We start from the raw sequence: 17,229 nt of genomic DNA on the forward strand, positions 1-17,229 counted from the left end.
TTTGTATTCTGAAACTTTGCTGAAGTTGTTTATTAACTAGAGGAGCTTTTGGGCTGAGATTATGGGTTTTTCTAAATATAGAATCATGTCGCCTGCAAACAGAGATAGTTTGATTTCCTCTCTTCCTATTTGGATGCCCTTTATTTCTTTCTCTTGCCTGATCCTCTGGCTAGGATTTCCAATGTTGAATATAAGTGGTGAGAGGTGACATGCTTTTCCGGTGCTGGTTTTCACGGGGAATGCTTCCAGCTTTTGCTCATTCATATGATGTTGTCTGTGGTGTTTTTATATTTAAAGCAGATTTCTTCTAGCTAGCATGTAATTGGATCTTGTTTTTTATCTAATCTGACAATCTCTGCCTTTTAGTTGGGGCGCTTAGCCTGTTTACATTTAATATATTTTTTGAAAGCATTATGGTTACATCTACCATTTTGCTGTTTGTTTTTTATTTGTCCCACCTCTTCTCTATTCCCTTTTTCCTTTTTTTCTGCCTTTTTTTTTGTATTAATTGACAAGGTCTTTTTTTTCTTTTTTTTTTTTTTTTAATCTGTGCTTTTCCAGTCTGGCTGGTAGGAAGTACTATTCCTGTATAAACTCAGGTTATTGTTTTTATTTTTATTTTTATTTTTGCTTTCAGTAGTTCTTTCCCCAGCCTCCAATAGTTTCCTTATACACATATGCTTATCATCGCTCTGTTGAATACTTGAGTGGGACTGTCTGCAGATCTCCTGAGTTATTTTTCTTCACAGTTGTTTTGCTTTCCTGTGAATTATAATCACCATGGTCTTTAAGACTCTCAGCCTCATCTCCTTGCCTTGGGTGCTTTGCCATGCTCCACCGGGGCTCCTCTTCCTGTGCTGCAGCCTGGAAACTCTCTCAAGACACTAAGCTAAGGACAGTCCTTGGGCTCACCTCGTTTGTTGACTGTCTCTCAGGCATCACTGTGTTTTATTGTCTGATGCCTAGTGTCTGGAAAACCATTGTTTCATATATTTTGCCTTTTTTTTTTTCAGTTGTTTCATGTGGGAGGCTAAATCGCATTACTGTTTCTCTATCTTTGCTGGAAGTGGAAGTTTGAGGGACTTGAATTTGTGGGGAAAGAGATTATAGAGAAGCTGAAGAGGGGGAGGAGAGGATGAGATCTAGAGCACAGATGGAGCATATAACCTTTTATAGGACAAGGAGCATGAGTATATTGTGAGTATTCTTGTTATTTTATTAACTACATAGGAGGAGCCGTGTTCCTTCCTCTGACCTAAGAGGGAAAGATATCCTGATGGTTGGCAATGCAGATACATTTGCTTAGAGAGTAGGACATTCAGGGAGTTTCTGGCTGTGAAGAAGATGGAAGGTAGGAGGGTAGATCCCAGGATGTTTGTGTACAGGGATTTGAAGTAATGGTTTTCTAGATTTCTAGATGGAGTAGGATGGCAGAGGGACAATAAATTTCAAGACCTTAAGTGTGCATGGCGCTTACTGCATTGGTTTTGTGAATGTGTGTGTTAATTTTATCATATTCAACACACAAAGTATTATAATAGACAAAAAAAGATAGTTGTGTAGTTCTTGGGTAGAGAAGGAGGAAGGTAAAGGGAGAGACAGAGAGACTTGAGAGGGTAGGCCGCAGTCCCACATCAGTAATGTTATAACAGTCAGGAAGGAATGTTAGAAAATTATTCTTTTGTTCTACTTTAGTTCTTGGAAACTTCCGTACTTAATGCCAGCTAAAGGCTCTAATTATTTGAACGAACTAACTCTTCTCTACTGAATGGAGAAGGCAGGTATCAATATTGAATAAACAGTTGTGATATTGAAAATCAGATGCGTCTTTTAGTGGAGTGAGCTATAAGCATTTTCACCTGTCTGAAGAGGTCATCTTGTCCAGCATGATACTGTTGTCATGAATTTTAAGCTGCTTATTACTGTGATGATAATTGATAAAGAAGCTTGGAGTAAATGGGGAAAAGGCTCTGGCTCTGAAATTTGGCAGTCTCTCACTCTAATCCCTTTCCATACTATGCTTCTGACACTCACTATACTCTTATGATTGGAGTATTTTATCAGTTTCTAAAACGCAGACTCAATTTTAATGAAAAATATTACATAAGCTGGGCACAATGGCTCATGCCTGGATTCCTAGCACATTGGGAGGCCCAGGTGGGCGGATCATCTGAGGTCAGGAGTTTTGAGACCAGCTTGGCCGACATGGCGAAACCCCCGTCTCTACTAAAAATACAAAAAAGCTGGGCGTGGTAGCGGGTGCCTATAATCCTAGCTACTTGGGAGGCTGAGACATGAGAATCACTTGAATCTGGGTGTCAGAGGTTGCACTGAGCTGAGATTGCACCACTGCAGTTCAGCCTGGGCAACAAAGTGAGACTTATCTAAAAAAAAAAAAAAAGCAGTCCATATTATGAGAAGGGGGTATTGGTAGCAATATCTAGCAAAAGATTGGAGGGAGAATTGCAGTCTTTTATTTCTCCGATAAACTCTCATTGAGCAAGTTCTGCATTTTTTTTCTTTTGCCTTATTCATTGATATTTTAGATATGTATTATAACACCTGTGTATTAGGGCTTTGGGCTTCAAGTAAAGACGCCCGATTCAAGCTAATGGTAATATATATTACTCATTTGAATAGAAGTCAGTAGATAGGTTGGGCATAGTTCTTTTGGGAATCAGCCTCTGTTTGTCTGTAAGCCTCTTAACTGTGCCTTCTTTTGTGTGTTACCTTTCATCTATGGCATCCTCCTTCATGGTTGATTGTAGGATGGCTACCAGAGCAATGGTGTTTTTGCTTTCTTGTACATGCCCACCTGAAGAAACAGTTGTTCTCTTGAAATGATCTCAAGGTACTGTGTTTTTTCATTTGCAAGTACAATTCAAATAGCTGTTACCAAGGGGAATTAGTGGTGCCTGGATTTGGCTGCATGCAAGCATAAGCCTCCAGCAACCTCACCTGGTTCTCATAGTCCAGAATTGGGTCACATGCCCATTCCTGAACCAGCCGTTTACCTGGGACTACCCCTCCATCAGTTAGGCCCACCCCTGGGCTGACAGGTCAGCAAACAGCATTGCTATGGTTCACTAGGCCAGGAGTGAAATGGATGTGGGACAGGCAATCACCATGTTCACTCCAGCCCATAGGTTATGATGGCTTGAGGAGTGAGCCATCTGTTTGGTATTTCCTCTTAGCTCTAAACCTAAAAAGATGGCGGGTGTGAAGTTGCCCTTGTCTTTAGGAAAATTAAGCAAATTGACATTTTTGCATTTTTGTCATTTGCAAGTAAAATTCAGGGGAATTACACCAAATGTGTGGTGATTTCTGGATTGGGTTGCATGTATCAGTCAGTTGGGCGAGGAAGAGAGGAAAAGGTTAGGAAGAGGAGCTATGCTGTAAGCACATGGTGCATGATTTGGTCCTTAATGGTGTGTCACAGACTTACAACAACTAAAAAGGAGAGGGTGGCTGGAACATTTCCTGAAAGGTAATCAGTGAGGTAATAAAGGGAATTTTTCAAAGTCAGTTTTGTTTTCCCCATGCCATTTTTTAAATGAACAAATACTGCCATATACTCCTTCAAAAGGAAGCCTCCTAAATGAGATTCTTTAAAGTGAAAATGTGTGTATGTTAGTATAAAATCAGAGGGGAAAAATACAGAATCTAAGAAGAGCATTAAACATTCTTGTATCTTGAGATTATTTTTACCTTATGTAGGATTTTGAAGTGGTTTGTTATAGGTGGGGATCCTGAGGCCTTGTTTAAGTGTTTTACTAGAAACAAGGAAATGCTATAGCTATTGAGGAGAGAGATTTTTGGTTTTGCTTCGTTGTTTATTCCCCTGCAGTTTAACCAATTGCATAACGTAAGATGTAGTTTTCTACATCTTAGGTAGATTAGTTATATGCCTCAGGTTAGGTATATAACTTTTTTCCTGCCCATTTGTTCCTGTATCCTGTTTACTAATAAAGTAATTCATGGAATAGATGGAAATTTCAAAGAATGGAGAATGGTATTAAGTACACAGTTGGATCCCCTCCCCATTCTTTACTCTGAGTGAATGTAGTTGCTTATTTTTAATTATTTGGGTAGTTAGCACTAATTATACATTACATACTTATATCTTGATTTGTGAGCTTTACGAGGTATCTCCTGACTTGTTCAGATGAGGCAGTGTATCATGGGTGGTTAAGAACACAGGTCTCAATTCAGACAGCTTGGCTTCTAATCCTCTGCTGCTTCTAACCTACATGGCCTTGAGCAAATTATTAAGCTATTCTTTGCCTCAGTTTCCTTGTCTCTAAAATGGACATAATAACAGGACTTACCACATGTGATAATTTGGACATTGAATTTAAAGATTCATGTAAACTGTTTACAAGAGTATCCAGCACATAAGTGATCACAATAAATGTTGGCTGTTTCTGCTACTGCTGTTTTTTAATTTTTCTTTTTTTTAAGCACAGGGTCTCACTCTGTTGCCCAGGCTAGAGTGCAGTGGCACAGTCATTGTTCACTGTAACCTCTAACTCCTGGGCTCAAGCAATCCTCATATATATACATATATATATGTATGTATATATGTATGTAGATATATGTCTATATATAATGTATATATATGTGTGTCTATATATATATATATATATATATTTTTTTTTTCTTTCTTTTAAAGTTTTTGAGACAAAGTCTTGTTCTGTTGTCCAGGCTGGAGTGCAGTGGCACGATCTCAGCGTACTGCAACCTCTGCCTCCTGGGTTCAAGCAATTCTCGTGCTTCAGCCTCCTGAGTAGCTGAGATTACAGGTGTGTACCACCACACCCAGCTAAATTTTTGTATTTTTAGTAGAGACAGGGTTTCACCATGTTGCCCAGACTAGTCTCGAACTCTTGAGCTCAAGCGATCCCGATCTGCCCACCTCTGCCTCCCAAAGTGCTGGGATTACAGGCGTGAGCCACTGTGCCCAGCCCAGTTTTAATTTATATTTATTTATTTATTTGTTAGAGACAAGGTCTCGCTCTGTTGCTCAGACTGGAGTTCCATGATGTGATCATAGCTCACTACAACCTGGAGCTCCTGGGTTCAGTGATCCTCCCAGCTCAGCCTTCCGTGTAGCTAGGACTACAGGCATATGCCACCATGCTTGGCTAACTTTAAAAAAAGATTCTTGTAGAGATGGGGGTCTTGCTATGTTGCCCAGGTTGGTCTTGAACTCCTGGCCTCAAGCAGTTCTTCTGCCTCAGCCTCCCGAAGTGTTGGAATTACAGGCATGAGCCACTGCACCCGATCTACTACTGTTAACATAATGAAAGATGAGGCCTCTGCTTCATTCTCCTTCCACAATTTGTAAAATTAATTTTATTTCTATATATAACATTAAATAATGTATCTAGTCCTTTTATTTCCCCAACAGCATAATATATCTTAACTTCCTGCTCTAAGTGATGAAGAAAGCACTACTCATTCTTACTTATTTATTTATTTATTATTATTTTTTTGAGATGGAGTCTCATTCTGTCACCCAGCCTGGAGTGCAGTGGCACGATCTTGGCTCACTGCAACCTCTGCCTCCTGGGTTCAAGCAGTTCTCTCCCTCAGCCTTCCGAGTAGCTGGGATTACAGGCGCCTGCCACCACACTCAGCTAATTTTTGTATTTTTAGTAGAGATGGGGTTTCAGCATGTTGGCCAGGCTGGTCTTGAACTCCTGACCTTGTGATCCATTTGTCTCGGCCTCCCAAAGTGCTGGGATTACAGGTGTGAGCCACCGCATCTGGCCTACTTCATTCTTTTATATTTGATTTCCACTAGTTATAATATTACTTTTGCATCATTAGGTGCATTCTTTATGGATTGTATCCTTCAAGGAATTGGTCCATTTCATCTGGGTTATCAAATTTATGGGCATAGAATTATTCATAATATTCCTTTATTCCTTTAATGTCCATGGGATCTGTAGTGATGGCTTCTCTTTCATTTCTGATATTAATAATTTGTGTCCTCCCTCTTTTTTTCTTAGCCTGGCTAGAGGGCTTATCAATTTTATCAATCTTTTAAAAAACCAGCTTTGGGTTTCATTGATTTTTCTTTATTGATTTCCTGTTTTCAAGTTCATTGATTTCTGCTATCATGTTTATTATTTTTCTTCTGCTTATTTTGGATATTGTTTGCTCTTCTTTTTCTAGTTTGCTAAGATGTAAGGTTAAATTATTGATTTTAGGTTGTTTTTCTTTCCTAAAATATGTATAGTACTATGAATTTCCCTCTAAGCACTTCTCTTGCTTCATTCTATAGTGTTTAATAAATTATATTTTCACCTTCACCTAGTTAACATATTTTTAAATTTCTCATGAGATTTTGTATGTTACCCATTTGTATACCATTTTGGGATTTTTCCAGCTCTCTTTCTATTATTGATTTCTAGTTTAATTTCATTATGGCTTAAGAGAAGACACTGTATGATTTTTATTTAAAAAAATTTTTAAGGTGCATTTTATGGCCCAAAATGTGGTCCGTTTTGGTGAATGTTCCATGTGAGCTTGATATGAAGTAGTTTACAGATGTCAACTATATCCAGTTTATTGATGGTGCTGTTGAATTCAACTATGTCCTTACCGATTTTCTGCCTACTGGATCTGTGTATTTCTGATAGAGGATTGTTGAAGTTTCAGACTATAATGTAGATTCATCTATTTCTCCATTAGTTTTTGCCTCACATGTTTTCATACATGTTAAGGGTTGTTTTTTTTTTGGAGAATTGACTCCTTTATTATTATGTAATGACCCTCTTTATCTTTGCTAACCTTCCTTGCTTTGAAATCTGCTCTGTCTGAAATTAATATAGCTACTATTGGTTTCTTTGGATTAGTGTTAGCATGGTATATCTTTCTCCATTCCTTTACTTTTTTCTTGGTGTTTCTCCATCTTAGGTTGGACTGGGTGGCTCGAGTGGGCTGGAGTTGGATATTTCCCTTCTCTCAGGTTGGTTAGGCTCTGATAAAACTCCAATAGGCTAGGTTCTGATAAAGTGGTTTCTCTTGAGGGGCAGCTTTGTTAAGAACAACACAGTGCTCTGCATACTTCAAAATGGGTCCTTTTCCCTTTCTCTTCCCAGAAGCCCAAGGGGATTTTTCTTTGATATTCACTGTGAGAATCTGATTGAGCTCCTGGAGCTAAAACTCACAGAAGTGTGGGGAGCCCTCTGAATTTATGCCAAAATACAGAGACCTATTATAGTGGTAATTTCTGTTGTTTGTGTCTTCTTCTTCAGTACTTGGACCATGAGACTGTTTCAGCCACTTTCATCGACAGCAGTGGACAGTTTGTTTCCTCCCAGGTGACAGGAATTAGCCGAAATCCCTACTGTGGCTATGATCAGCAGACCCTGTCCAGCCAGGAGCGCATGGAGGAGGACTCCTTGCTGGCTGCCTTGCACCGGCAGGTTCCTGATGTGGGCCCAGTCCCCTTTGTGAAGAGCACTGACCCTTCTTCCAGCTACTTTGTCATCTTGAACTCTGCTGCCTTCTTTAAGGTGGGAAGCCAGCTGGAGGTGCTGGTTCATGTGCAGGATTTTCAAAGAAAGCCCAAGAAGTATGGTGGAGACTACCTGCAGGCCAGAATTCACTCCCCCAAGCTGCAGGCCGGGGCTGTGGGCAGGGTGGTGGATTACCAGAATGGGTTTTACAAGGTTTTCTTTACTTTGCTATGGCCAGGCAAAGTTAAAGTGTCCGTATCTCTGGTCCACCCCAGTGAAGGGATCAGAGTTCTTCAGCGCTTACAGGAAGATAAACCAGACAGGGTCTATTTCAAGAGTCTCTTCCGTTCAGGAAGAATTTCTGAAACTACTGAGTGCAACGTGTGTCTTCCTGGGAATCTGCCCCTGTGTAACTTTACAGACCTCTATACTGGGGAGCCCTGGTTCTGCTTCAAACCAAAGAAGCTCCCTTGCAGCAGCAGAATTACCCATTTCAAAGGTGGATACCTGAAGGGTCTCCTAACCGCTGCAGAGAGTGCTTTCTTCCAGAGGTATGTACTGCTTTTTCTTGGGGATAATTTGAAGAGTTCTTTTCCACTGTCCTTGTCCCATTTAGGAGACTTTCTGGTATTCGGTATGTGTTTCTTACCTCTCTCTCAACTTGGCCCAATACAGAAGAGGTAGTGAATAAAAAAAAAACATAGATTTGTATTTTTCATTAGTGTTTTAAAAATGAAGCTTAGTGCTTATCTGAGTCCAAATTAAAGACCTTTTACCCTTGAATTTTTGTTCTTTACCCTCATATCTGTGTTTTCCTTTAGAACCACATAGCATGTTTACACAGTAGCTGTGTAAGTAAAATCCCTTATTCACAGAACAGATAGAAGTTATCCAAGGGTCACGTGTGGTGGTGACTCATGCTTGTAATCCCAGCACTTTGGGAGGCTGAAACGGGAGGATCGCTTGAGCCCAGGAGTTTGAGACCAGCCTGGGCAACATAGCAAGACCCCATCTATTTTATGTAAAGAAAAAAATAATCCAAGAACAGGGCTGGTAGGGCTGGTAGTCAGGCTGGTGTTTTATCTTTGTATCTAATGAACTGAAACTTTAAAAAGTAACATAATAACAGTTTTTAAAATCGTTTGAACCTACTGATTAAAAAACTATGAAAATGGCAACATTGCTGGGTTGACGTAATAAGCATAGGAAGTCAGGAATACCACAGAAAACTATATTTTTTAAGCTAAATAGTTGTTGAAATTATTGCAGTATTGTGTTCAAATTTCTATTTCAAATGTAAGCTTAAAATATTTTCAGCACGATGAGAAATACATGGAATAATGTGCAGAAAGGAATATGGAACCAGTATGAATTAAAATTTGTGTTTTCTTCAACATTCCATAACATCACTAAGAAATAAAAAATTATAAAAGCTACATGGTTAAAAAGTACCATTCTGGCCAAGCGTGGTGGCTCATGACTGTAGTCCCAGCACTTTGGGAGGCTGAGGTGGGAGGAAGGCTGGAGCCCAGGAGTTTGAGGTTGCAGTGAGCTGTGATCACAATTGCACTACAGCCTGGACAACAGAGTGAGACCCTGTCTCAACAAAAAGTGCAATTGTTTGAAAGAATGTATACATGTTTTTTACTTTTTAGTGAAATATATTGTTTTTAAACATTCCTTGGTAGAGAGAATTTTTTTGTTGGATAAAAGGGAGGTATTTTTGTTAAGGATATCTGGGCACCCTAAAAAATTTCATACTTTATGTCCACTCATTACCATATGGGAGAAAAGTTGCTACCATAAAGTATGTGGTTTGTAGGAGCTCCTAAAATAAAACCCTTCAGTTTTCCACCCTGAAGTCAGCTTTTGGTCATACCAGGTCATGTACATATGTAGTGGGTTCATGCCATACTTTTAGAAGGCCAGCAGAGGGAGCACTACTCAATGTACAGTGTTTACTGTACTGCTGAGAAGACTAGTATTTTCTATGGCTCAGTACAAAATGAAAACAAAATTAAATTTCACAACTCCTCAAAACAAAACCAAAACAAAATTTTTCGTTTTATTCGTGGGTTCAGGTTTCAGGCATGCTATTTATTAGTAACTGAGCAGATTATTTTATTTCTGTGTACTTTTTTGCCTATATATGAAGACTACTCAATTACCCTATTTTAGAGGGTTTGTTTGTTTGTTTGTTTTGCAACAGGGTCTCACTTTGTCATCCAGGCTGGAGTGCAGTGGCATGATTGCAGCTTGCTGCAGCCTCAACGTCCCGGGTTCGAGGGATTCTCCCACCTCAGCCTCCCGAGTAGTTCGGACTACAGGTGTGCGCCACCACACCCAGCTAATTTTTGTATGTTTTGTAGAAATGTGGTTTCACTATGTTGCCCAGGCTGGTCTTGAACCCCTGGGCTCAAGTAGTCCTCCTGCTTTGTCCTCCCAAAGGGCTGGAATTACAGATGTGAGCCACCATACCCCGTTAGAGTTGTGTTTTTAGATTTTTAAGTTATTACGGATACATCCTAGTTGCACATATTTTTGAGGTAGATGTGGTATTTTGATACAAGCATATAATATGTAATGATCAAATCAGGGTAATTGGAGTATCCATTGCCTGAAGCATTTATCATTTCTTTGTGTTGGGAACATTCCAATTCCACTGTCATAATTGTTTTGAAATATATAGTAAATGATTGTTAACTATAATTGCCCTATAGAGTTATGTTGTCAGTCTACTTAGTGGCCTAGCAAAGAGGAAGAAACATAGTAATTTACGCAAATTCCAGGTGGAAAATAGAGAAAGTTTAGAGAACTAAATTAGTGTAAAACTTAAAAGTATTTCTGACTATAAATTCTACCATTAAAAACAAAAAAGCACCCGTGAACCCACAAGGATAAAATAATGTGTTTGTCCCTGCTCTTCCTTGCATGTCCTGGGTGAGGCTGGTTGATGGTACATTGTTGTAGAACAATTGCAGAATTTTATTTACCTGGAAGTTTGCTGAGAAAACAATGTCTGAGGTGGTGTAAGTTTTTGGAAAGCAAACATTTGACAGAGTCCTCATAATTGATTTTCATTTTCCACCCTTTATTCTGTTAAAGTTCTGAAATATTGCATAAGGCCATCTGAAAAGAAAAAGAAAAAGATCGAAATTGATTTTTTGGCAGATCTTTGGGTGTACTGTTTTGAACTCATGGCCCAAATATGTTGAGCTGATATCCTTTTTTACTTCTCTTCCTTGGTAACTCATAACCTTACTTAAACCAGAAAGAATTAAGAAGCTTAGCCTTGGTATTTGGTTCCCTAAATGACAGTTGAACAATTAAAATATGTCATCTTTGTTCTTTATCTATAAGGGAATAAAAGTGTTACTTTTGGAAAGGACAACAGGGGTTTCCTTAAAGATCCTATTAATATAAGGGAAGGCCTTTTGAAAGAATGGGCTTATCACCTACAACATTTCCCTTTTATTTTAGCATGATTGCTACTTTTTTCTTTCTAACTTTGTATTTAAAAAATTGAATCTTTAGAAACATTGCAGGAATAATAACAATGAACTCATATACCTTTAACTTAGATTCACTATTATTGTTTTGACACATTTTGCTTTATCTTTCTTTGTGTTTATATGTATCTGTGTATAATTTTTTCCCCTGAACCATCTGAGAGTATGTTGTAGACATCATGGCACTGCACTCCGTAAATATGCCTCTCCTAAGAAAATGGACTTTCTCTAACATATAACCATAATGATCACATTTGGGACATTTATCATTGTTACAGTACTGTTATTTAATATGCAGTTCATATTAGATATTCAAGTTTCTTCAGTTGTCCCAATAATGACTTCTATAGCTATCTTTTTAATTTTAACTAATCTAATATATGCTTACGCAGTGTGTTTGGTTATCTCTTTAATCCAAAAGAATTCTTTAGCCTATTTTGTTTTGTACGACATTGGCAATTTTGATGTTGCTGTTTTGTAGAATGTCCTTTACTTTTTTTTTTTTTGAGATAGGGTGTCGCTTTGTCATCCAGGCTGGGGTGCGGTGCAGTGATCTCAGCTCACTGTAACCTTCAGCTCACTTGACTTCCTGGGGTCAAGTGATTCTTGTGCCTCACCCTCCCGAGTAGCTGGGAGTACTAGGCACGCACCACCATAGCTGGCTAATTTTTGTATTTTTAGTAGAGATGGAGTTTTGCCATGTCGGCCAGGCTGGTCTCAAACTCCTGGCCTCAAGGATATCTGCCTGTCTTGGCCTCCCAAAGTGCTGGGATTACAGGCGTGAGCCACCACGCCCAGTCTACTTTGGATTTGCTTTATTGTTTTCACTTTCCATGTGATTAGATTGAGGCTAAATATTTTGGCAGGAAAATTATAGAAGAAATTTTCCTGCAAATATTTTTACAGGAAATTATGTTTTTGTAAGAAAATTATTATTGTACAATAATAATTATATAATTATTATAACTATAGACAAGTAAATTGTATATTTTTTTCTTACCATAAAACTCTAAACTCATGAAAGTAGTTTATATGTGCTCTCTTAAAAATCACTTTATTTAAGCTATGAAATTCGATTATGCTGTAATGTGGCCAGGCCTGTACACTTCCTTCATTACTTGTTTTTTGTCTGTCTCCATGTCAGCTCCATGAAGAAGGAGATGCTGTGTGTTTTGCTTACTGTAGTAGCCCTGGATTCTAGGACAGTACCTGGCTTAAGAAGCTGAAGAATTATTTGTTGAATAAACAGTTTTTTCTGAAATTGATGAAATAATAAAAAATGACTGTACATTCCCATATCAAGAGTTTGAGAAGTTAACATTTTATGTTTTTGTTTTTGGTCTAAGTACAAGAGACCTAGTTTTATTGTGACTCAGTTTCTGGAATAGTTGCCCCGGATTTCGAGTGCTTTTCTCCTTACCTCCACCCTCCCCCATGTTTTAATGCAGCCCTCCAAAAATATTTACTGAGTATGGACTCTAGACCAGGGCCTGTGCTAGGATACAAAGATGAATGAGGCACCACCCTTATCTTCGAGTAGTATATGTTTTATTTTATTTTATTTTTTTCCCCTGCTGCCTCCCTTGAGTAGTACATGTTTTAGTAAGGGGAACAGACACTAAAGAGTCCTGGTAATGATGAGCAAAGTACTGCATGAGTAAGTATCTGGGGGGCAGGTGTCCCCACTAGGACTCCTGTCAGATCTGCAAAAGGCCTGAGGAATCTGATACATGACTTAATGCAGCGTATACTTGCAGCCTGAAAGCTAAGTAATGACAAAATAGACATTCTTGTCAGTGTGAGCCATTCTCTGAGTCCAAGGGGAGTACATAATTCAAACCAGAATTGGTCATTTTGGAGTTTGCACTCTTAGCAGTATACAGTGGAGTGAAATTTAAGAATCAATTTAATTTCTTTGCAGTTTTTATGTACATAAAACCTGCTTACTACAAGAGACCCAGTTTATTATTTTGTGTTGGTTAACATTCATAAGTATATTTCATCATAATAAGGCTCCGTGAAATTAGTCATTTTATCATTTGCCAATAAAGACATATATCTGAAAATAAATGTTCCTGAACCTGAGCTTGTGCTTTTTTATTCCTCTTAAAGTGGTGTCAATATCAAAATGCCAGTCAACTCCAGTGGACCTGATTGGGTAACTGTGATTCCCAGGAGAATAAAAGGTAAAAAAAAGAATAAGCTTGATGATGTGTTGTTTTTCTTACTAAGTGGGTTGAGGCTCTGTCGTTTCATTTATGTTGCAAAAACTTATATGCCATAGTTACTTCTGGGCACAATTGAAAATATTAGAAGTACTGTTTGATTAAAAAAATCAGATCTTATGTGCATAATTCTGAGTTTTGCTATTTATTGTTATTTTATTTTATTTTTTTTTGAGACAGGGTCTTGCTCTGTTACCTAGGCTGGAGTGCAGTGGCGCAATCTTGACTCACTGCAGCCTTGATCTCCTAGGCTCAATTGATCCTCCCATCTCAGCCTCCCGAGTAGCTGGGACTACAGGCACACACCACCACACCTGGCTGATTTTTGCATTTTTTTTTTGCAGAGACAAATTTTTGCCATGTTGCCCAGGATGGTCTTGAATTCTTGAGCTCAAGCAGTCCTCCCACTTTGGCCTCCCAAAGTGCTGGGATTACAGACATGTGCACGGCCGAGTTTTGCTATTTAAGCTCATGTAAAAGTTTTCTTCTCTTGCCAGCCCTCTTCTGTTTGGCTCCTCAAGAGTCTTTTGAACAACCTTGTCCAATATGATAGCAACTAGTCACTTGTAGTGATTCAAATTTAAATCAATTAAGATTAAATAAAATTCAGAATCTAGTTATTTAATCACACATGCCCAATAACTATATGTAGAGAGCATTTTATGTAGAATTTATCCATCATCTCAAAAAGTTGTGTTGGACATTGCTGCTCTAGAGATATGGGTAAAATTATTATGGAAATGTTTAAATCATCACAAAAAGTTGTGTTGGACATTGCTGCTCTAGAGATATGGGTAAAATTATCATGGAAATGTTTAAAATAACATTGGGTTGGAGAATAGCAGCTGTTCTCAAAGTGTGATCTGTGGATCAGTGGCATCAGCATTACCAGGCAACCTGATAGAATTGCAAATTCTCAGGTCGTATCTCAGATGACTGAAACAGAAACCCTGGCTGGTGGGGCCGAGCAAAAAAGTTTTAACAAACTTTTCGGGTGACTCTGATTTATTGGTGTAGAATATTAATAGTAAAAGAACAAAATTCAGAGCAGTAAATGTAAATTTTGCAGAATAGATATAATTAGCTATCGTGATTTTTAGAAAGAAGGGATGAATGTTACTAGTGAGGCTTATGCAGATGGCGGGCAAGGTCCTTCTAGCTTTTAAAAGTATATTAACTAATAGTACTCCACTCTGCAGATGTTGGCAAACCCTTTTGCTGCAGGGGCTTGATATTTAATGCATGTGGATCAAGCAGAGTGGATATTAGCCACAAGCCTTGTATGAGTGGTGGGGAAGGAACTGAAGAGGAAGGACCATCTCAAGGGGCAGCCTCTTTTCAGTTTCTGCTGCTTTATTACCATGTAGAAAAAAACCCTGTATGGCCAGCTCCGTAGATTTGTTTTTTCCAAGAGAAACCAGAAACTTTGATTTTTTAACTGTGATATCTCCATATTTTAGAACATTGACATCCAATTCAAGACTTTGAAAATATTGTATGGGCTAAATAAAATCTGTTTGGCCCATATGCAGCCAGGGCACTGCCAGTTTATATCTCTTGTCTCTAGTATCATATGCCACAAGAATTCCCAGTCTTTTCCTGATGAAGAGCTGTTTTTGATTTACTTGAACCAAATGAATTACTAATTTTAGAGGATATATATATATATATATATATATATATATATATATATATATGACATTTATCTTTTATCTGTTTGGGCCTCAACCCTGAGGTCAAGATGTCAGTAGACAAGGTGTCCTTCAGTAGTACTGCGCTCTAAACACTCTCCATGTTCGACATCTTCAGGAGGCCCTGTCTCCCACTACTGGATCAGTCCTTCTTTCTCACAGACTCGACTGGCTTGCCCTTATTGTGATGTCCGTAGGTGTCCCAGGGATGGTCAGTAGGAGGAACTTTGGAAAGTTTACCTGTACCTGACAAGTCTTGAGGATCAGCCAGGAAGTGGCTGTGGGTTTATGATGTACTCTTCTGGTTAGAGGGAAGATAGATTTGGTAATTAGTGAGCCTTTTGATATATTTTTAGAGGAAGAAAGTAACTATGAATTAGTAGGAGCAGAATATCCTGGTTTTGAATAGGAAAACCATCTTGTTGTAACAGGTATATAACTGGAAAGAAAAGAGAAGGGCAATTGCTTTATGGACTATGGAAGGAACCCAGCTTGGTAGAACTTCACTGAATTTCACTCTGTGGACCAGCAGGGGGCATTCAAAGACCCTAAATCAAGGGCTCATAATTTTTTTTCCTTCTTTTGCTTCATTCTATGTAAACATTCTGTTTCTGCTTAAACTTTCACCAACTAATTTTAGCATTCATCAAGGTTCATCAGATCTTGCCTGTGGCAATGATTTCTGTGGAATTCTAATTGTGACTTTTAATGTCTCTCATTCTTTCAACATTTATTAGTTGGAATTCTTTTGCAAAGAAGAGTTGTCCCTTCTTCATTTTAAGTATTTATATCAGTGTAGACTCATGATAATTTCATTCCTTGGAATGAAGGAAAAAAAATCATAATCCAATCCAATTCAATCATTATTTTATTTGCTTTTATTTTTGCTCAAATTGTTCCAGTTTTGGCAGTTGGGGAACACTTTCAGTTTGGCTTCTTTGTGCCGTTTTGTCATCCTGTGTGCTGTCATCCTTTTCTTTGTTTTGAGCACTTCCTTAGTTTCTGGCACCACAAGATATTTGAGGCTTGTCTTGTATTTTCTTTGCCTTAGCCTTAGAAGGGGTTTATAGTATTTCTACTTTTATTTCACTTATGAATCCTATATTTTGAAGTTTTTTCCCTATGAAATTGTATTTATGTATTAGCTAATTAATATTCTTACAAGGTAAAACTATTGTTAAGATTCATATTTAGATTGCCTGAGATTGGCAGTGCTACTGCTACTTGTGGGCATAATTCCAGTCAAAAGCAAGGAAAAACAGTTTTTAGTTCTAGTTGACTACCTTTTTAAGAGCAAGCATCTGGTTTATGTCAGGTTTTCCCAGTGCCAGAATTACTGCTGAGTTTTCATTAGTACCTGTAATGTAGTCCCCAGATTATCACAGCTGAGTGGCTCAGGGACCTTGACAGATTCTGACCTCATCAACAACTTGAGGTTATATTTTTGGGGGGAACTTACTGAGAGTTTAGAATAAGAGGTGATCTAATGGCAACAGTATAGATAAGAACAATGAAGTTTTACATTTGTGTGTATCTTTGTAGCTATGGTAGGTTGAATACTAAGATGACTTCCAGTGATCTATGCTCTTACATAATCTCCTTCCCCTTGAGTGTGGCAGCGACATGTAAATATGATGGTATATCATTCCTATGATTTGATTATGTTATATGACAAAGTTGACTTTAAGAGAGTGGCATTATCCTAGGTAGACCTGACCTTAGATCAGATGAGCCCTTAACAGGGGCCATGTTCTTCCTGAAGAAATTCAAAGTGTAAGAAGGATCCCATGTGAGGGAGATTCTTTGTTGCTGGTTTTAAAGATGAAGGGGGCCACATGGCTAGGAATATAGGCAACTTCTAGTAGCTGGAGAGCATCTCCTGGCTGATAACCATCAAGGAAATGGGAAACTCAGTCTTAAAACCACAAGTAACTGAATTCTGGCAGCAACTTGAATGAACTTTTTTTTTTGTTTTTTTTGTTTGTTTGTTTTTGAGACAGAGTCTTGCTCTGTTGCCCAGGCTGGAGTGCAGTGGTGCGATCCTGGCTCACTGCAAACCTCTGCCTCCTGTGTTCAAGCGATGCTCGTGCCTCAGCCTCCCAAGTACCTGGGATTACAGGCGTGCGCCACCACACCTGGCTAATTTTTCTGTTTTTAGTAGAGACAGGGTTTCACCGTGTTGGCCAGGCTGGTCTCGAATTCCTGAGCTCAAGCGATCTACCCACCTTGCCCTCCCAAAGTGCTGGGATTACATGCGTGAGCCACGCACCCAGCCTTGAATGACCTTTTTGAAGGCTTTTCTCCAGAGAACACAGCCCTGATAATAGCCTGATTC

At 38.7% G+C, this 17,229-nt stretch overlaps 1 protein-coding gene across 26 annotated transcripts in view; it reads left to right on the forward strand.

The window, feature by feature from the left end:
- Positions 1–17,229, forward strand: part of NXPE3 (neurexophilin and PC-esterase domain family member 3) — a 47,396-nt gene that overhangs the window by 13,941 nt on the left and 16,226 nt on the right. For 25 of the 26 annotated variants that reach the window (XM_001149373.8, XM_009446078.5, XM_054682130.2 and 22 more), the window contains 2 exons: positions 7,266–8,020; positions 13,091–13,164. In XM_001149373.8, coding sequence (XP_001149373.1) covers positions 7,266–8,020; positions 13,091–13,164 — 829 coding nt within the window. Of the gene's footprint in view, positions 1–4,672; positions 4,803–7,265; positions 8,021–13,090; positions 13,165–17,229 lie in introns of those variants that run through there. The other variant, XM_054682136.2, reaches the window with a different exon arrangement.

Source organism: Pan troglodytes, chromosome 2 (assembly GCF_028858775.2).
Source record: "Pan troglodytes isolate AG18354 chromosome 2, NHGRI_mPanTro3-v2.0_pri, whole genome shotgun sequence".
Lineage (NCBI taxonomy): Eukaryota > Metazoa > Chordata > Mammalia > Primates > Hominidae > Pan > Pan troglodytes.